Source organism: Vipera berus, assembly GCF_964194415.1.
Source record: "Vipera berus genome assembly, chromosome: 13".
In the NCBI taxonomy this organism is placed as follows: Eukaryota; Metazoa; Chordata; class Lepidosauria; order Squamata; family Viperidae; genus Vipera; species Vipera berus.
In genome coordinates, this window is record NC_138216.1 from 17975833 (window position 1) to 17997283 (window position 21451).

The 21451-nt window shown below is 46.6% G+C and overlaps 1 protein-coding gene across 4 annotated transcripts; it reads right to left on the reverse strand.

Moving 5' to 3' along the window:
* Positions 1-819: 819 nt before the first annotated feature.
* Positions 820-20911, reverse strand: LCMT1 (leucine carboxyl methyltransferase 1). Of its 4 annotated transcripts, none has more exons than XR_014027751.1 (12): positions 20678-20911; positions 19054-19145; positions 18764-18885; positions 17792-17868; positions 14911-14972; positions 13757-13859; positions 13237-13357; positions 10415-10516; positions 9399-9490; positions 7658-7766; positions 3862-3959; positions 820-2047 (listed from the first exon to the last, which is right to left on the reverse strand). XR_014027751.1 is itself a non-coding variant. In XM_081337835.1 (11 exons), exons 1-11 carry the CDS (start codon positions 20764-20766, stop codon positions 2025-2027), a joined length of 981 nt encoding a protein of 326 aa, XP_081193961.1. In that variant the 5' UTR covers positions 20767-20911; the 3' UTR covers positions 820-2024. The 4 variants fall into 4 exon arrangements, 1 of the variants encoding a protein (XP_081193961.1); XR_014027752.1 differs by lacking the exon at positions 7658-7766 and adding an exon at positions 7961-8002; XR_014027753.1 differs by lacking the exon at positions 820-2047 and adding an exon at positions 7961-8002 and having other exon boundaries at positions 3907-3959.
* Positions 20912-21451: the final 540 nt, after the last annotated feature.

Sequence of the window (21451 nt, forward strand, 5' to 3'; positions counted from 1 at the left end):
TGCCCTGTTCTGATGCAGGAAACTCCCAGCCCCCAAGAAAACACCTGCCTGCTGCCTCTCTGGATGAGTCACTGTAGCTCCCAGTCCACCTGGGTTAACTGGAAGAGAACTTGGGAAATGGGAAACAGGTTCTCTTGGTTGAAATCTGAACTTCTGAGGAATCACAGGGCAGCCTCTGGAGCCCTCAAGAGCCACAGAGGTTGGCCAGCAGGGCACACACAGTGTCACAACACCTGTCCTCATCATTCCTTTGCACTTATCCTGCTCCCAGACCCACTGCAGGTTGCTGGTTACCTGTCACTTAATCATTAGAAAATTGAGAATTCCTGGGCTCCACAGGCTGGTGAGCCCCATGTTTACAATGTCAGAAGGCCACCATTCCCCGAAAGCAAACTGGGGGGGCTGCCTGTTTCGTCTATCATCTCAGCCCACCCTGCATGAAGGAAGAACTCAAGGAAAGAATGGAGGAGTCATCAAGAGGGAAAACGGTCATACACTTTCTGACTCTGTAAATAAAGGGGAATACAAAACTAGGTGGGACACGGAGTCTGGGTGCCAACGGAAACATTTGCAACAGGTTGATGCTTACAGGTCTCAGGTTAGGAATCAGAGGCTCTGGGGTCTGACAGAAGAGCCCCACCAGTGTGCCCCAACTGGCAGAAGGAAGCCTTTGGGGTGAACATGGTTAGGGTCTTGAGTGCCAGTTAGCTTGTGGTTAGCCCCTTTCGGGGGCCACTCTGGGAAGAGCGCTTGTTTAATCTCTCTGAAGGCAGGAAGAAAATGGGCCAGGTGATCAAAGGACAAAGTCAGGGAGGAAAATTCTGGGGAGGGGGGGATTCTGCTTCCAGCAGGGGAAGGGAATTCCTTTAGGTTTATTTATTTATTAAATTTCTATACCGCCCTTCTCCCAAAGGACTCAGGGCGGTTGTACAGGGCAATAAAATACTACATTCAAAAGTTAAAAGTAAAATTAAATTAATTTAGCCCTAACAATAAATAGTTAAAAATAAACCCAAACCCTTAGTCCAGGCCGGCCTGTTCAAACAACCAAGTCTTCAGGTCACGGCGGAAAGAGCGAAGGTCGGGAGCCATCCGGAGCTCAACAGGCAGTTGATTCCACAGAGAACTCCCTCCCCCTGGGGGCCGCCAGCTGGCAATCCCTGGCCGACGGCACCCTGAGGAGACCCTCTCTGTGGGAGCGCACAGGGCGAAGGGAAGTTGAGGTTGAACAAAGGGAAGTAATTCCATTTCCTGGAGAGGGAGGAAATGTCCGTGCGGTGGTGCCGTCTGGCACTTTGGGCCCGCTGCATTGGGGCACCCAGAGTCTAGTTCAATCAAATGATTGTTGGAGTTATCAAAAAAGGCACGAAACAGCTTTACAAAACTTCACCATTTATTAACCCTCTCAGGGCCGGGAGCGTGTCTCCATATAGCCAGCACAAGCTGCAGCTCAGAGCCAGCAGGATTTCCCCCTCCATGAGAGTGAGAGCTTCCCAGACTGAAGCCAGCCCTCGGAAAGCGGAGTCCTACGGAAGACGCCCAGAAACTCAAGGCAGAAGAGGGTGGAAATGCACCGGGAACATTATTTCAGAAAGGAAGAAAAACGCAAGACGCCAGGGAGGAGGAGGGGGGTCCCTAAGCATTGCCGACGGCAAACGGGGGGCCCTTCCCTGCCCCGGTTGAAATCCTCAGCCCAGTTCTGAGGCAGCCGGCAAGTTGAGGAGGGCAACAGCATCACTTGCACATCTAGAAGAAATCTGAATCCCTTTCCATTCATAGTATTTTTTTTAGAAAAACCTCTATAGAAGGGAGAGACTCGCTTGTTTTTCAGCTGCTCACAAAAAGAGTAATTTATTCAAAAGGCTGTCACGTGCCACGAGGGGGGGAAGGAGGGTGCTTGCCAGCGCTCCAAGGCTCATCTTCGCCTGCGGGCACCTTCATGGGTACAGGGGGCAGCGGATGCATGCAGAGGCCCACCAGGAGGGGGCAGCAGGTTCACCTGGAGCTCCACTGGAGCAAATGCGTCACAGAGTAATGTCTGCAAGGCCTGTAGAAAGATAGGGGAGAATTGGGGGCTTTCACATTTTTTTTAACCAGAAAAATCTGTTTCCCCAAACCCCAGATCAAGAAGCAAAGTACGGTAACAGAAAAATCTGGGTGAACATTTTTTGCCCTCAGATTCCCCTAGAAGCCCATCAAACTCTCAGCAGAATCTTCCAGTTCCTCCCAATGCAATCCAAAAACCCTCGTGTAAGCAAAACACTCGCCGGGAGCACCAAGGTGAGCTGAGCCCTTACTGGCTTTTGCAAGGAGAGTCATGGGCAAATGCTGGGTCTGAAGGGAGATGGCTGAGATTGTCCACTTGGCTCCGGACAGCCGCTCCTGGTGAGCAGACCGCCATTTTTAAGGTTGGCTTACGAATGGAGTGCTGGGAGTTGGGACTACATCAAGCTCACACTTGCAGAGCAGCCTCAACCGAGCCTTATATCTTAATCAGCCTATTGCATTATTTTATTTTTTCTGTATTGGAGCTATTTGACCAGCAAGGTTTTACTGTATTCATTGGATAGGTTTCTGTGTCCTTAAAGAAGATAGTATAAATTTGATTTTAAATGTTTTAAAAAAATGATTTTAGGACCGTGAAGCAAAAGGATGCTTAGTGTATGGATTTTGAAAAGTTAACAACGGATTAAGAGGTCAGAGGGATTTGGAATTATAGCTTTGAAATATTTAAAGATATTTTTTCATGGTAAATGGAGATTGCTTTTTTTTTAATGCTAAGGAGACCTTGAAAACTGGGCACTAGAGCCAGAGGGTAAAGAAAATGGAGCTGAAATCCTTAGTACAAACTACTGAATACCTTAGTATAAATTTTTGAATAGTGCAAGCTTTTGGACAAATGGATGGAATACATGTTGAAATTGATAGAGCACGTCCTTATGAAGTTTTAAAAGAAGAATGGGCTGCAATGGATGGCAATGAAATTAAATGGAAGGGGGATTTAAATGTAATACAAATGAATATGATAGATGACTTATTCCCTAAAGGAGATGAATAGATATTAAACCAGGAAGCTAATCTAGTTTTTTTTTCTTCTGGATATACAAAAGAGCTCTGCTAAAATTTGGAAGGGCTTCTCTTGACAACAAAAGGATAAATTTTACTTGTTGATACAAAAGAAATCTGTTCTGAAAAATTATTGCTTCGAAACAGATGATCAGCAAATTACCTCTGGGCCTCTTTTTGAACGGTTTAAAGATTTTTTTTAAAAAAGTATTTAAATAAGGTTTGTAAGATCGGCTTGTTCAGCCAGAGTTAAAATAAATAGTTATATTTGCCTTTATGGGGCTTTTACTGACAAAACACTGACATACCTTTTTACTTTGTTTTCTTTACCTAAGGCAGGGGTAGGCAACCTCGGCTCTTTTAGGACTCATGGACTTCAACTCCCAGAATTCCTCAGCTGACTGAGGAATTCTGGGAGTTGAAGTCCATGAGTCATAAAAGAGCCGAGGTTGCGAAGAGAGATTATTTTGAGACAGTCACAGCTCATAAAATTACTTTTACCTGCTGAGATGAAGGGGAAAGCTGCTTCTTTTTTATGTCTCTCTTTTCCCTTTTCTTGTATTTTTCTATATATTTAATAGTTATATTGATTTTTTCCCCTTTCATTTATAGCTCTTAATAAAAATTTGGAAAAAAAAAATCTTGACTCTAAGCCAAGACACATGTGGACCAACTGCCTCCAGGCAGAGCAACAAGCTAGGTGTTTTCCCAAATGCCAGCCGTCTGGAACGGTCCAAGATCAGACAGCCTGTACGAGTCCTCCAAGCTCGGAAGAGGCGAGAGAGAGGAGCCTACCTAAGTTCTGGGAATCCTTGACAGCCCAGCACAGGCTGTAATGTTGCATGAGCTGCTCAAACGGCTCCTTCTCATCCAGGAACTCAAGTGCCTCGATCCTGGAAGGAAGGAAGGAAGGAAGGAAGATGACGAGAGAGATGATAGCAGACGCAAACGGTACTTAGGAGAGGAAGGAGCTACCAGGATGGACTAGAGCCAGGGTCAAATTCCTAGCTAGGTCCAGAGCTCACTGGGCAGCTTCGAGCCAGGCTTCCTGACACGGATCAGCCCAACCCAAAATTCAAGACTCTGACAGGAGTCGGAAGTTTCAGGACTTCTATGGGGGCCAGTCCAGGGAGGCCAACAGAGGAACCTGGTGGTGCCCCTGAACTGCTATATCACCATCTGTGAGTTGGCGAGCCATATTAATAGAACGGGTAACAAACCAAAAGTTCTGAAATTTGGTTTCCACTCCAAGTTTTATACTACAGTTATCTTCTTCCATCAGTTTCTGAACGACAACGAAGAATGGATCATCGATGTGCCCTCTGTGAGGGCTACAGAGTACCATAAAACCAACACAGCCAAAGTTTTGCTCAATAAAGCCCAGCTTGTGTCCCCAAGGTTAAGACGTTTTAAACTGGGGTTCAATGGAAGCCCTTAAGGCACACACCCCAACATTGCTGTATTTACCAAAAACCTGGGCCAAAGTTTTATATTAGTTTTGTTCCTTTTTCTACCAGCATTTGCAGGTTTCATTTCCTCGCCAAAGTGGGTAGCTGACATGATTGTGTGTTATGCTACAGAGCACCCCAAAATCAATTTGGCCCCACTGACCATTTTTACTATTTTAAAATAGCAAGCTCGCACGGTGTATCGGTTTTTAGCTATAAAAGCGCACTATAAAAAACTGGCATGTGATCAGACTCAACGTCATTAAAGTGCATTTCAACAGCTTTAGACTGATTTAGTTCAAATACAGTATTTTCAGTTATACTATATTAAGTGTACACTTAATGAACTGATTACAAAGTAATGTAGCTCAATTGATAAACCCACTGCTGTCCTTTTCCTCTTTTATACTAGGTAGGCACAAAGTAGCTTTTCAGATGCTTACCTTTTTAAGCATTGTATTACTGCCAGGGGCCCACAAAACTGTTCCAGCAGAGTCAGCAGCAACTTCTTAAAACCATGCTTTCACTTTTCTGTGCTTTTAATTCCACAAGGCTATTTGTTTTGAGGCTGACAGAGACTTCCCAGGGCATTCCATCAGCTTCTGCCAAGTCTCATAGTTATGGTGAGACCAGGGAAAAGCCCTGGGACTGGCAAATCCTTTTCAAAATCTACCAGGACAATTATCTGATCTGAGCCTATATGGAGTAAACCAAACATAGCTTTGCAAACTCTTATGTTGTAAAACTTTAAATTTATTTATTTATTTATTCGGTTTATATACCGCCCTATTCCCAAAGGACTCAGGGCGGTTTACAAGGCAAAATTTAAAAACAATCCAATATAAAATTAAAATAAAATAAATTAAGTCTAGCCACAAAAATTAAATCACAATTTAAAAACATTAAACCCCTCAGTCCAGACCAGATAGCTCAAAGAGCCAGGTTTTTAGGTCCCGGCGAAATGAACGAAGGTCGGGGGCAGTCCGGAGCTCCATTGGCAGTTGATTCCATAGGGCAGGCGCGCCCACAGAGAACGCCCTCCCCCTGTGGATCGCCCGTCGGCAATCCTTGACCGGCGGTACCCTGAGGACACCCAAGTTGCGGGCCCTATCAACGGGGGGTAACACCTCACCCCCCATAGTTAAGGATGGAAAAGATTGGTTAGTCTGAGATGCCGGTATACACAGCCACTCAGTCTTGGCAGGATTGAGACGAAGCCTATTTCTCCCCATCCAAACCCGGACCGCTTCGAGGGCATCACTGGGTTGGTTCGGGGTGGAAAGAAAAAGCTGGGTATCATCAGCATACTGATGATACCCCACCCCGAAACCACGAATGATCTCGCCCAGCGGCTTCATATAGATGTTGAACAAGAGGGGAGAGAGGACCGACCCCTGAGGAACTCCACAAACGAGAGGCATCGGGGCGGACCTCTGCCCTCCCGTCAACACCGACTGCGAGAGGCCCAGGAGGTAGGAGGAGAACCACTGTAAAACAGTGCCTCCCACTCCCAACCCCCTGAGACGCCGCAGTAAGATACCATGGTCGATGGTATCAAAAGCCGCTGAGAGATCTAACATGACTAGGGAAGAGGAGCAACCCCTGTCCCGAGCCTGGCAGAGATCATTCACCAGCGCAACCAATGCCGTCTCCGTGCTGTACCCGGTCCTGAAGCCCGATTGGTACGGGTCCAGGTAATCAGCTTCCTCCAGGAACAGAGGGAGCTGAAGTGCCACCACGCTCTCAACCACCTTCGCAAGAAAGCGAAGGTTGGAGACTGGACGATAGTTGTTCAAAATACCTGGGTCCAGGGCAGGCTTCTTGAGGAGGGGCCTCACCACCGCCTCCTTCAAGGCGGCAGGGAAGGTACCCTCCCTCAAGGAAGCAGTTATTACTGCCTGGAACCAGCCTCGTGTCTCCTCCCGGGCTGCATATACCAGCCAGGAGGGGCACGGGTCCAATAAACATGTGGCGGAACTCAGTCTCCTCATGATCCTGTCCACCTCATCTGGGGTCACAGGATCGAATTCACCCCAGGTAACATTCTCTAGACCGCTCGATTCCTCCCCGTCAGTCTCTGCCCAGTCAGAATCCAAACCGGCTCGAATCTGAGCGATTTTGTCCGCCAGATGATAGCTAAACTCCTCGGCTCGCCCCTGCAAGGGCTCCTCCTTCACCTCCTGATTAAGGAGGGAGCGAGTCACCTTAAACAGGGCGGCCGGGCGATTATCTGCGGATGCGATGAGGGCAGCGAAGTAATTAGACTTCGCTGGCCTCATCGCCGTGAGATAAGACCTTGTAAACGTTCTTAACCGCAACCGGTCAGACTCAGACCGGCTGGATCTCCAACAGCTCTCTAGACCTCGTCTCCGACGCTTCATCTCCCGGAGCTCCACAGAAAACCATGGAGCCCACCAGGATCTGCGCCGGGTCAGGGGTCGCAAGGGTACAACACGGTCGAGCGCCTCTGTGGCAGCCCTTTCCCAGGCATCCACCAAGGCGTCGGCCGGGTGGATGAATCTAAGTTATTTCTAAAGAGGCTTGCATCATAGTGTCATCATAGAAAGAACATAAATTGTCTGTTAAATAGAACATAATTATGTACCTCTGTTCTGTTCTATTTAACAGACATTTGTGAATAGCTCTGCAAATTACCATTAAAACATGTTTTCATTGTTCCTTTCTACACCAAAGGGCCAATATTTATTCATTGATAACATAACTGTAATCCCAATGTCAGATATGGAACCAAAAGGCCTTAAGAGCCAAATTTCTCCAAATAGAGCAATTGCTGCCTTTCTCCCTGATAATAAGACTAAAATTTATTTCCAGATCATGCAGTATTCATTTGTCCAACATTTCCTATTAATGTAAGAAGCGTCAGTAAGAAGCATAAGTGTCAAGTACAATATATGACTGTCATATCCTCTCCATTATCATCCTTGCTTTACAACTCACTCGCTCTCTTTTCACCTAAGAAACCCATCCAATGTTTTCAGTCCATTAAGAAAAATACAAATTCTGGGTTCTCCGAGTATCAGTTACCCACTTTTAGAGGAGGGAAGAGACAGAAAATCTGGGCCTGATGGAACAAACTGCAGAAAACTTTGGCAAAGGTTGTGGATGTGGATGTGCAAACTCACCAATTCAGGAACAGAACGTTCCGTTGAACCCTGGAATGTTCCGTTCCCCCTCCAGAGCTTGTCGTTCCGGGGGCAGATTCCTGAAGTTATCAGTGAGTTCTGCACATTCCTAGTTTGGGGTGAATATAACAATGTTGAGCTTTTAGATACTGCATCTGAATCCTGATTTGACATCTTGGTACCTTTAAACAGTAGGATAACCAATTAAGGCTTACTGGAACAAAAAGTATAAAACTATTATTACACTTTGGTGCCAGCTGAGGCCATATTGGTTCTCAGGTGGTCTGCAGTGTTTGTACTCACTTTTAGGTGGGTGCAAAACCTTGGCTTGCTGGAGCAAAAATGCTACAAAACCAAAGAGTATTTTAGAATTAATTTCCACTCCACAACTCTTCGGCTTATAGGTAGGATACTTCAGGGCTTAGCCTGTCCTGCTTTTCAACATCTACAGTACAGGGATCCACTGAGATGTTTCATCCAAGATCAAAGAATCAGCGGCATTCAGAAGAATTGGACATGCATTTTGGAGACACCCCTTGACCCATTTCTCCTCTCTGGAGACCCAGATGAGCTCAACAGTGGGAATGCTTCTGCTCACTGGGTTCGACACACCAATCAACCTCACCTGGCAAAAGCACACTGGCTAAGACAGGGCTCTTCAAACCTGGCCCTTTTATGACTTGTGGACTTTAACTCCCAGAATTCCTCAGCCTGGGTTAAGACTACACTGCAGGATTCTTGTTTCCCTGTCTTCTAAGTCTGGCAGTTTTAGGAGTTAGGTACTTTAAAAATACATCAATTTTGTAGCAAATGCATTGTAATTGACATGGAAGTAAATTATCTATTCCCTTCCAAATTCAGTTTCTTGTTCCTGCTTTGGAACAAGGCTGGTTCAAGTACTGCAATCCCTCGTTCGGCCTGATCTTGGGCCTTCAGATCAGCACCAGGCGCCTCACTCTGTGGCCTGTCCTTCCGCACGTTCCGGCTGGGAGGGCTTAAGGTCAGAGTACCTCCAGCTATCCCACCAGGCACGTGGCTGGTTCAGGGCTACCTGCCATCTCTTTCTATCGCAAACAAACATGTCAGGTTACCCTAGCATGCACTGCAGCTACCTAGTTTTGCATATACAGTATATATTATACTGTAATTTTAAAACTGTGTTATCAGTATCACCATTATCAATCTCTGTGGTCTTTGTCATCATTATCACCTTGGCTCAAACCATAGTCAGAGGAAGGCCTGTTCACTGAAGGTCACGCACAATTGTTTACTGTGCTGCTTCAGTGCAAGTTAGCAGATACGATTTTTTCTTTAATTTTCAAATCTAGGGCTGAGAGGGAGGGACCAGCCTGGAGTCCCCCAGGGAATTTTCTGCAGGGAATTTCAATGGCTGAGGAAACACTGGGCCTCCCTCTTCCTGGTCCAGCACCTTCACCACTATCTATCCATTACAGAGTATTCTTGTCTTCTCTCCCCCCCCCCCCCGCACCAAAAGAAACCCCAGTGGGGTGGGGTGGGCTGAGAGTGTCGCTGGCACAAAGCCACCTACCCAGCAGGCTTTCATGCTTAAGGCAGGATTAGAACTCACCGTCTCCTCGCTTCTAGGCCAGCACCTTCACCACTACTCCAAACTAGCTTTCACATGCTTTGTGTGAACAGATATACTAACATGCACACGCGTGTCTGCGCTCTCTCTCTCTCTCTCTCTCTCTGAATAAAAACAGCCCAATGAGGAGATTACCTTTTGATCTCATCGGGTGGCAAACACTGATAGACCTTCAGCATATCAAGACCATTTACTGTTTCCCAGCCATGTTGCAGGAATCGTTCCTTCTGCGAATGAAATGCAGTAGAAAAATCTGTTAAAGGCAAATTTTCCAGGACTCAAAAAGAAGATAAATCAGTCAAAAGGTTACCTCACATTCAGCTTAATACTGTAGTTGGGCAAAATACTAGAACAGACTGCCAAGCAGTGGGTCTGAAAGTTCTTAGAACAGGATGTTACCACGCAGACTTAACAGTCTGAAGGATCTAGGAGGGTTTAGCTTTGAAAATTCCTTTTCAATTTTCAAAAAAAATCTTTTTTTTTTAACCTTTAAACTTCTGAAAGGGTGTCACAAAGAAAACAATCAAGACCTGCTCTCTCTCTCTCTCCCAATAATGGATACATAATGGATAAAATCATGGATAAAACTTCCAGGAAAGCAAAACCTGGTTGAACATCATGAAAAATCTCCTCACAGAAGGAAGAGTTCAACAAGAAGCAGCATTTAAGGAAGTGCTGAACTGGCCCCTCTCAGGGACACGGTCCGTTTAGATTCGGGCTCAAATGGCCCTGACCAACTCGACCGTTCTAAGGAGAAAAACAGCGCAGCTCTCAGACTAAGAGGGCCACAAGGCCAGTCAGCTGGATTCTATAGAACGTCAGCACGAGCAACCCCCTTTCCTCTCCAAAACAAGGCCTATTACGGCAAGGGCCCCCGACCGTTTGGGCGCCAGGGACTGGGAGGGGCACGGTTTCGTGTGTTGCCTGGATCCTGCGCATGCACGGATGGGGCTTCGCTCGCTTGTGTGGCCCAGTTTCTGGCGGGACGTGGAGCGACCCGGGGTTGGGGACGCCTGTCTTATGGGATGGAGCATGCAGGGCAAAGTACTTGGTGAAGTTGGGACCTGAAAGTGGGCATTACAGTTTGGGCAAAGCCCTCTTCTTTTATTGGAAGTTTACCAAGCAGAGTCCCATTGTCCAGGAAATCTGACCTGGGTCTCCAGAGATCTGCAAGCATCTGCACCAACCAGCTCACACTGCTTGCTCTGCAAGTTCTCAATCATGATCTGCCCAAAGCGGTCGGCCATATTCACCTGGAAAGGGCACAAGAAGGGTACCTGCTGTCTCTCCGTTTAGAGCACAAGCGCACAAATGAGCATCTACCCTGTTTCCCCGAATATAAGACCCACCCAGAAAATAAGCCCTAGCCTGATTTTTTGGCTTGCACCTAAACATAAGCCCTACCCCCAAAATAAGCCCTACTTAAGAGCCCGCCTGCTCCATCCCACCATCTGGTTGCTCGTGGTCGCAATGGGGCAGGGTTATCAGCACCGGTGCCACAGTCACGAGGTGAGGCAAGGCAAGTGTGTGGGGGGGGAGCTGCCCCACGCACCCCAGGGCCCCCGCAGCCAGGCCACTCCCCACTTGGCATCCTACCTGCCCGTCCAATGACCCGGCTGCCCACCCGCCTCTTCTCTTTCGCTCCCCTCCCGAGCCAAGACCGCCTCCCCCTCGATCTCCAGAGCTGCCACCATTGAAACCATACAATGCAGGCGGCGAATGGGGAGCCGGCAGTGCAACGAAACATGACGCAGAGACAAAGCGGCAGGGGGAGGCAGCTGCAGGTGATTGGCAGGGCGCGGCAGGATCAGTGGGGACAGAAGAAAGCCCCTCCAGCGGTGGACGTGGCTGATGCGCAGTGGCGGCCGAGGCCTTTCACCGTCACTCCCCCCTGGCTCCAAAATGTCAGAGGGGGACCCGCTAAAGCAATCGAGCCTCCCCTGCCCATCCTCCATAGCACGGCAGTCCGGCTCGGGAGGGGAGTGAAAGGGAAGAGGCGGGTCATTGACCAGGCGGGGGGAGGTCACCAAGCAGGGAGTGGCGCCCTGGGGTAAGTCGGTGTGGGGCATGTGGGGCAGCTGCACCCCCCACCTGCCTCACCTCACCTGGTGGCGGTGGCACCGATGAAACATGCGCTCTCCTGCCCTGTTGCGACCGCAAGTAACCAGATGGTGCGATGGAGTGGGCAGATGGCCGCAAAGTCAGACATCCCCCCCAAAATAAGCCCTAAGGGGTCTTTTGGTCAAAAAAATATTTTTGGGGAAACACATTAACAGACTCTGCTTGCCCCAACAACAATCTGGAACACTGTTGGGCTTTCAGATTCACTTCTCTGAAATTCAACAGAATACCTCCAGCTTTTCAGGTTTCAGTGAAAACCCAAAAAGGCATTACGGAGCCGACTCGCTAAATTTAAGACAACTCTTAAAAGAGCAGCAGTTTTCAGCTCCACGTGGAACCCTGGAACTCCTGGCTGCTCCAGCAAGTGGTAGAAGGATGCAGTCATCATGCAACATTCAAGGTGTCCATAATCCTGCTCCACATGTATCTTTTTAATCTCTGCCCAGAACCCCCCTTTCGTTCTTAGATGCACCCCTAGAAAACAGATTCTCACAACTCCCAGCTGGAAATAGCAAATGCACTGGGCACTCGGGTAGCAGGTATCGCATTAGTAGTGACGGTTGTTGTAGACTTGTGATTTAAAGCAACAGCAATATGCAATGAGGGCCTTTGCACCAGAGCTTCCTGCTAGGTCAGGGGTGTCAAACTCAATTTCATTGAGGGCCGCATGAGCATTGTGGTTGCCCTCAGGGGGCCAGGTGGGTGTGGCCAGGGTGGGCGTGTCCTACTGGGTGGGCGTGACTAGAGTGCGTATGGCCTACTGGGTGGGCGTGGCCAGCTCTACATCGTTCGCATCAAGGGTGCCTATGGGGGCCTGGGCAGGAGTGGGACAGATCTGAGGGTCTCTGGCAGGAGGAGGGTCTCTGGGCCAGGGCCAAGGCAGTGGGGGCCGTTCCCTCACTGTTTCCAGGATGGCTTCGTGGGTCACATGAAACCACTTTGTGGGCCGGATCTGGCCCCCGGGCCTTGTGTTTGACATGTCTGTGCTAGGTGGAATGTCCTGAGAGCTCAACTCTGCTTAGGCTTCAATAAATGCAAACAGATGGCAAAATCCAGTTTTTCAATTCCTTCTGAGAGTAAAAAAGGTAATTTCTTCCCATTCCAGAACACACAGCAGTGGGATCCCAATACTTGGAGGAAATCACCATTCTCAATACTTAAATCAGAACTTACTTACCTGACACTGCACAACTGCTGGATGTTATACAGGTTTAAAAAATAAAATAACATAATGCTCACAGAGCAACCCAGTATGACCCCAAATAATTGTCACCGCACTCCCACTCGCAAAAGGGTCAAATAACACTGAAAATTGGAAACATGTCCTATGTTGAAAACCAACAATTTTATGAGAAAAGGGTTTGTTACCCTGGATCACTATAAATAGCATTTTCATTTCCAGCTGTAACTGGTTCCATACCCAAAATTGCAGTATCAAATCTGTCACCTTCATTTTTCCTAAGAGGTTTCTCCCTTTTTATAAAGATGCAGCTTGCACCATTGTTAAAACACCAGCATGTTAAAACTCAATGGATTAATATTTAATAAAAAGTAAGATTGTTTCCGGTGTTTTGTCTTTGAGTTCAACCACCTCCGACTCAGAAGCTCTTCTCAATAATTAACCCAGTTTGAGAAGATCTCTGCTCTGGCACTGTGGGAAGCCACGCAGAGATAGCCAAACTCAAACACAGACAAGAATAATGCCCTCTTGGGGGAATGGCTTTATAACCTCACCAAGTCCTAACCCTGAAGTAGCCATGCCCGCAAAGCAGGGCCTTTCTCTCCCTTTCCCACGATCTATTTCATTCCTGGTTTGGGCGCTGAAATGGGCACTGGGGGAGACTCGACTTACCTGCTCATAATTGATAAACATGGCAGATTGAAAGGTGGTTGCCACCCACTTGATGAGGGAACTTGAATGCTCAGTGGTCATGTAGATCAGCACACATTCCGTCATCAGGAGCGTTGGCAAACTTTTAAACAGAGAAAGGAGAAAGGGCAAGGGATTGAAAAAATTCAGGGTTCCCCCCCCACAACTTCGATTCTAGGTACTGCAAGAAGTCCTGAAAAGATTGTCTTGTGTGTTCAGAAATGCCCTTTACACATTTATTTGAATTAGCCACCACCTGACTCCAGGCAGTGTGCCATAGAGCCAAGAATATATGGCAGAATATGATAAATGTAAAAGAATAAAAGAGAAAGTAACAAAAACTGAGGGTGGCTCAGGGCAACTACAGCCACACACCCTGGCTTTTCTCCCGGGTCCCCAACCAGCCGAGCCAGGCCCAGGAGAAAAGCCAGGCCATCTTTAAGGGTTCCCTGAATGCCATCAGGGTGTGGGAGCCACCCAGAGATCCCAGTCCCCATCTTACTCTGGATCCATGTGGCATTTCTTCAGTTGTTCTTCTAGTCTGGGCAAGTCTCGAAGATCACCTCCAACAATGGCATATCGGCTGGTATCCAGACAGTGGGCATCTGCGCAGGAATCAACAGGGAGAGCCATTTTTAAATGCTCCCAAACTGAGGGCAATGACAGCCATGTCCGAAAAACCAAGGAAGGAACCTTGCAGGTCTTGCAATTTCCGCCTCCGAGGCTCTTTTTTCTCCATCCGGGGGAGAAGAGAGGTTGGCAAGCCCTTTTAACAGCTAATTCCTTCCAAAGGACTACCTGAGGAGCAGCCTCAAATGTCCACATTTTCCACTGAAGGAAAACTCTAAAGCCAGCCACAGATCCTCTGATACCTGAGAAAAGTTGGAGGTTTGCTAAAGAAATGTGACAATATGAGGCTGTTCTTAAAAACTACGGTACCAGTGCTGATAACAAGCCACTTAATGGGGGGCTGGGGTGGGGAACGCACAGATCAGTCTTAACATGAAGCAGTCAGAGAGCACCTACCTTGGCAGGAAAAAAGAAAGGCCAAGGCCCCCATCATCAAGCAGGAAGCATGCTCCAAACCCACTTACGGGCCTGCTCCTGCATGAGTTCAGGTAAGAGAAGCCTAGCTCAGATCCTACATCCTTTCATCAGCTGCAGACACAAGCAGAGCACGCTGATTTTGTGGGAAAGGAGGGACCTGGGGGCACTGAGCCCTGAAAGCCACAGTCCTGTGGAAGGACCTGTAAACAGAGGATTTCCGAGGGGTTCTGATCCCAGTCCTAATCTTGGTTAGACCCTGGAAAAGAAGAAACTCCCCAGTACAAATTCACCCGTATCACTAGCTCCAGTCACGATGGGAGGCACTCCAGTGATGCCAGTGCAGGGGATGAGCAAACAGAGCAAAATCGTGTCTTTCAAAACAAGCCAACTGCCTGGATCCTAAAACTGACAAAGGTCTAAGGGAGAGGCTAGTTCAGAATTTTACAAATGAAATCCACAGAAACTTTTTTTTTTTTTGTAGCACTGAATTCCTGTTCTGGTCTTGATCAGGGAGAGGCAAAAACAAGGGAAGAACAAACACCCGCACTTAGCCCGCAGGGGAAGCGGAGAGAAGTCTAGAAAAGCTGCCCGGCTGGAACAGGGACTCACCTATGAGAAGAGTCTCCCCTGAATGGCTTTCCGTGATCGGTTTGGAGAGAGGAGGTTTTGATCTGTAAAGGACAAAGAGAAAAGAGAGCCCAGGAGTCAGCAGGGAAAGCCTCATTGTTCCCACGCTCTGGACTTCCTGAACACAAGCTAAGAGAGCGGGCTGCAGGACCACCCTCGGCATGGACCAAGTAACAGCAACAAAGTACAGGCCGAACGTCACTGCTGTGCTTGTCTGAATCGAAGGGACTTTCCCAGAGACAAACATCGGCAGGCGATGCCGGACAGGAAAGGCAAAGTCAACAGAGATGTTTTCAGGAAGAAGAAAGACGGTGCAATCCTCACTGTTCAGAATAAATGTATCCACTGCAAATCTGTACGGCGGAAATCACAGGTAATCCTCGACTTGCAACCACAATTGAGCTGAAAATTTCTGTTGCTAAGTGAGAGATTTCTTAAGTGAGTTTTGCCCCATTTTACGACCTTCCTTTCCACAGTTGATAAGCGAATCACTGCAGTTAAGTTAGCAACACAGTTGTTAAGTGAATCTGGCTTCCCCGAGGATTTTGTATGTCATAAGGTTGCAAAAGGGGACCCTGGGACACCGCAACCGTCGGAAACGAGTCATTTGCCAAGCATCTGAAATTTGATCAGGTGACCCTGGGGATGTTGCAATAGTCCGAAGTGTCAAAAATAATCATGTCATTTTTTCCAGTGCTTTTGTAACTTTGAACAGTTACTAATTGAACTGTTATAAGTCGCAGACTACCTATAATTAGAAAAATTCTTTAAAAGTACTTTTAGACACCTTGAGCTTGTTTTGAAATCCCAGGATCATATAATTAAGGCCATTCATCCTTTTTTACCAATACAGACAACATTCAAGCAATTCTGTCTCACCATCCCGCTGGATGCACTCCAGGCAACCTGGACCAGGGCTTGGCTATAAATCTCTGTTCGCAAACCAAACATTGCTTAACTTGGCTTGAACCTATCAGGATTCTCTGACACTTAAGCTAGACAATTAGTTTACAGATATTATTAGAAAGTAAACATATTTTCATGCTTGTCTTTGAGAGTTTGCTTTTACATTTTAAGAGATCTGCATTATAATATAGTTTTAAAAATGTTTACATTTTCTAGATATATTTCTGATTATTACGGCAATACTTTGGTCTGTGCTAATTCTTAAACCCAATAAAATATGAAAGTATTTTTTATAGATATAATTGACTTATTGCATTTATAAGCCAAGGCTATCCTATTTAGATATCTTACAGTATTTATTTATTTATTTGATTTGTATACCGCCCTTCTCCCTAAGGACTCAGGGCGGTGAACAGTGACATAAATATCAAATGCACAAATACAGATATTGAAAACATTAATGTAGAAGATAAATTACCTTAAAACAATAATTAAAACAGAACCCGTCAGACCAGACCGGATTGCTCAAACAGATATGTTTTTAGGTCACGTCGGAAGGAGCGAAGGTCGGGAGCCATCCGGAGCTCAACCGGTAAACGGTTCCATAGGTCAGGCGCGCCCACAGAGAACGCCCTCCCTTTGGGAGCCACCAGACGGCATTCTCCGAACGGCGGAACCCTTAGGAGGCCCTCTCTGTGGGAGCGCACTGGACGGAGGGACGTTGACGCTGGCAGCAGGTGATTCCTAAGGTACTCCGGACCCATGCCATGTAGGGCTTTGAAAACCATTACCAGCACCTTGAATCTTACCCGGAGGACAACTGGGAGCCAATGCAGCTCACGGAGTAGAGGTGTAACATGGGAGTATCGGGAGACTCCCAACACAACTCTCGCGGCTGCATTCTGTACCAGTTGGAGCCTCTGAGTGGTCCTCAAGGGCAGCCCCATGTAGAGAGCATTGCAGTAGTCTAAACGAGAGGTCACGAGTGCATGAGTGATCGTACGCAGGGCATCCCGGTCTAGATAGGGCCGTAATTGGCGCACCAGGCGAACCTGGACAAAGGCTCCTCTTTAGGATGTGCATGTAGGACTTTATTATAAACTGCTGCATAATTATTTGTGGTCATTTTTGCATGTCTTTATTTTTTATTGCCTTCTCTGGCAGCATGATGCAAAGAATTAGAATTATCTCCTTCGTGTGAGAAAGGCAGATTTCCTGTTAGTTGTTTTGCTAACAGATTGAACTGATTATCTGTTTGCTTTTAACTATGTGAGAACTTGCTTTCATAATTATTTGATTGAAGGAAAAAATCCTGCTTTATTTAAAACAATCTTCTGCAAAGTAATCATAGCAGCTTTAAAGAAAATCATTATGAAATTATAATTAAAGTTCACCTTCCTATTTTCAGATTAACTCCAAAAGAAAAAAAAGACCCCTATCCACTTCAACTTTAGGTGACAGCATCTACAAGTCTATGAACTATCACCTATCCAATATACTGACAAAAAGAACAGCACACTGCAACTACTATGCAGAGTTCTTGCTTTAGAGCAAACATGTCAAACTGTGACATAACGCCACACAATGTATCTGGACTGTTTTGCCATTGCCAGCAATGTGGTAGGCATGGCTTCTGCGTGACACATCCGGCACACGGGCCAGCAGTTTGACACCCCTGCTTTAGCGCAAACAGGAGATGTGAAAAGACAGAAATGTACAAAAACTCCATCAAGCAATCATAGTAGTACAGTCACATTTAATCAGGCAACATTCTAAAAGCGCAATTTGTAGGATAGCAGATAAGAGTTTACGTATACTCCTTGTTACATACTTTCACAACAAAGCAATTAAAATGTGACTATTTCAGTATCACTTCTAGTCATTTTGCTCTAAAATTTTTCTTCAAAGACAAATGCATTCATTCAGTTTCAAACATAACACAGATTCCAGCACTTACTTGATGTAATGAATTTTTCTTGAGACTATAGATGGAAAATCAACTTCAAAGTATTTCAAAGGAAGAAGATTCTCATCCTGAAAAGGGAGGAAAACAGATAAATTCCAACATTTTCACTGAGGGCAAAAGAAACATCCCATAACTTTGCTTTAGGTTTCGACTTTTGTGACTGCTAGGCTAGGATTCTTGAATCACAGTTAGACATGTCTTTCTCCTGCTCATACTATATTGCTAAACCTAATCCCCCACCTATACTAAGCAAAAAACTGGAAAAAATATGGAAGCAATGACCCAATCCCCAATAATTTGCTCGAGAGATGTTAGATGGACTGATTTACCCTCTTCCTGGCAATCCTATTCAAGATCATTGATTTACAATAAAAGTAGATAAGACTTCAAGGAGCAGGGTTTTTTTACTATCATGTGCACTCTGTAGATCAGACATGTCAAACTCACGATGTCACGTGACGTAACGCAACATATTGGAACCTTTTCGCCATTGCCGGGAATGGGGTGGGCACGGCTTCCAGATGACGTGTCCGGCCCGTGGGCCGGCAGTTTAACACCCCTGCTATAGATCATGAAATGCTCAGCCATGACCAAGCTTAATGGCTGCAAGTTATTTTCTAGAAACTATTTTCACTGATACACACCAACAAAATGCTTTGTAAGCTACAGAGTGTCCTGTGAATTAGAACAAATAGCTGAATTCTCTGGAACATAAACCATGCTTACATTGTTTTACTGTAAGATAGAATCTGGTGTCCTTAAGATATTTTGGATGGCAAGCCCCATAATCCTTTGACTTCAACTATATTGGATGGAGTTGATGACGGGTGGCATCCAAATTATCTACAGGATACCAGTTTGCCTAACTTCATTATATAATCAATAAAGTTGGAAAAAAAACTAAAATCTTTAAGAAATTATAATTAGAGATCACACTTGAGATAACATTGTAAGTTATTTCACCTTTAATTTCCAAAACAGAGTATCCATGCCAGCACCAAGATTTATAATTTGGCAATTGCATTTTGTCTTTTCTAAGAAAGCCTTAAGTAAACGACCAACTCCCTGGACCCGTGCATAATACCCTTAGGAAAAGAGGGGAAAAAACAATTAGTGGACAAATTTTAGCTTTGAAAACATTTGAAAATAATTTTGTTAGCTAGCTCCCATCCTCCCACCTCTCCTGTTCTTCCTTTTGCCATACATTCATGAAGCAAAACAAAGCGCCCCACACATATTTATTTATAACGTACCACGGCTGATTTCAGGTGCCTTCCTTTCTTTTGGATGGCTTACAAAATATTCAATGTAAGGGTCTTTCCAGTAACCAACACTTACAGCATATCTGACCACAGAAAGAAAAACAATGTTTTAACAAATTCCTATTCCACTGAAAACAAAATTCTACCCTATGAGTATCAATCTAAATTAGAAAAGTAGGTCTTATCCACAGTAAATAAATTAGGCTAATTCATACTACCATTCCATGTTTAAAAGATGGCAGCTGCTGGTCTGAACAGCAGGTAGGAGTGGAAAACTGTGGACTATCAATTCTAGGAGAAAACCACTGGATCAAAAACCAGGTTTGTACATATCTGGATGCAAGGAAAGCTAGCATAATAGGATTAGATAAAATACATGCTCATGGCGGAATGGAGAAGATGGATCGAATATATTCAGAATAAATATGGGACTAAAAGGTTTCATTTAGTATTTGAATAAGTATTAGTTACACATGATGTATTATCAGTTATTCATTATTGGTTAGTAATTTAGTTATGTTTAAGGGGAGTTAAAGCGCGATAGAATTTAATGTTTTTTTAGTTAGGTAGCATATTTTAGCTTAAGTTTGTAAAGTTAATACCCTGTATTCAGCTCTGGGAAGTGGGGGGGGGAGGGTTATGGAGGGCAAGGGGGAGGGGAGGGGGAGGGAGTTTATGTTATTAAAAAATTTTAAAACTTTTTAATAAAAAAAAATAATACATGCTCATGGCAAAAATCAACATTACAGCATCCCCCTATAAATGTGTAAACAGCTTCTGTTTAAAAACATTAAGTGGGGTGCCCCAAAACATGGCACAATAACTGAGGCTATAATTTTTATTTATTTATTTATTTTAATTCCATTTATATCCCGCCCTTCTCCGAAGACTCAGGGCGGCTTACAAGCTTAGCAGTAGCCTTCATTCTATGCATATGCCTGCTTATTAGGGCTACTAACGGGAGGATAGAATGATTACTCTGTGGAACTCTGATTTGGAACATACAGAAATTCCTTAAAGTGATGCTGGCGGAAAGTACCCTTCTCAATTTGGCAACCAATTCATGCTGTTTATTTATAACCAACTTGCGATCACCTACAATCCTAGTGCCCCCCCATACAAACAACATTAAAAAAAACTCCTCTAGATGGCTGGAGAAAAAGTCAAGACGCCGCACTGCGGTCCAAATCTCCCTCCAGCCCTTAAGCTGGACTTGACTCTTCCCAAGCTGGGGCTAGGAAGGGCCAAAACACCCCGAGGATCCCTCGGAGGAAAGGCCAGCGAGTCAGCGAAAGAGCGCAACCCAGGAAGGCGGACGCGTCGGGGCTCTGGCTGCGGGTGTCGCCTCAAATCGGGGCCTCCTGCAACTGCAGCTGATCCGAGCTCCCAGGCGGCGTTAAACGGGATTATAACCCCCGTGGCCGGAGCCTCGGGCCTCAAACCTCCTCCTCGGGCTCCGGGGGGCTTTGGGACCTTCCTTCCCGGGATTTCCTAGTGGTCTCCCATCCCGGCCCGTTCGACGCCCCAGACTCGGCTAGGCGCCACGATCGCTCCCCGGATTCAGCGGGCCGCGCCAGGCCAGAGAGGGCTCCCCCACCCCGCGCCGCTCCTTCACCGCTTGCAATGGGAGGCGACGTCGCAGGTGCTCCGCACGGCCTCGTCGAGGACGTCGGTGCCCGGCAGGTCTCGGGAGGGGCCGGCCATGGCGGGCGCGGGTGCTCAGCGGAAGGGCGCGGGAGAGGAGCGCGGGCCGCCCATGCCGGGCCGAGGCCGCCGAGCTCCCCTCAGAGCGCGACGTCGCCGGCACCGGCCAGCAACGCGCTCCCCCATTGGCCGGGCCAGGAAGCGGCCCTCGGGAGGCTGGGCGAACGGCGTTCTCCCCGCCCCTTTCTCTTCCTATTGGCGACGCTATTGCCGACACCCAATCAAAGGGGATACGCGCCTTATCGCGTGGTGAGAAAAGCAAGGTACGCCGGGAATTGTAGTCCTTCGCGGAAAGGGGGGGGTGTTGTCTGCTAGAGGGCGGAAGCAGCCCCTCGGCACCATGGGAATTGCAGTCTTACTCGCGAGACTATCGAGAAAGGGACCCAACGATCCGTGTACGTGGGGATCCGCGTAATGCTCGTTTCCCACGATCGGCTGGCCGGCGAAATAGCCCCCGCCCTGGAGAGTCCCCCGTTTGCGTCATCCAGTCACATTTATATACTGTAGTGTAATGTAGTGTATATAATATTGATGTTGATGTTTCTCAACCTGAACAACTTTAAGATGTATAGACTTCAACTTTCAGAATTCCCCAAACAGCTTGGGAGTTAAAATCCACACATTTTAAGGTTACTCGCATTAAGAAACAGGGGACGACAGAGAATGAGGTGGCTGGATGGAGTCC

Excerpts from the sequence above, each read along its gene's own strand:
- LCMT1 (XM_081337835.1), bottom strand. The coding sequence starts at position 20,766 with ATGGCCGGCCCCTCCCGAGACCTGCCGGGCACCGACGTCCTCGACGAG. Across the intron at positions 3,960-9,398 it reads CCACCCGATGAGATCAAAAG|GATCGAGGCACTTGAGTTCC; the intron begins GTAATCTCCTCA and ends CCTTCCTTCCAG. Across the intron at positions 2,048-3,861 it reads CAAGGATTCCCAGAACTTAG|GCCTTGCAGACATTACTCTG; the intron begins GTAGGCTCCTCT and ends ATCTTTCTACAG.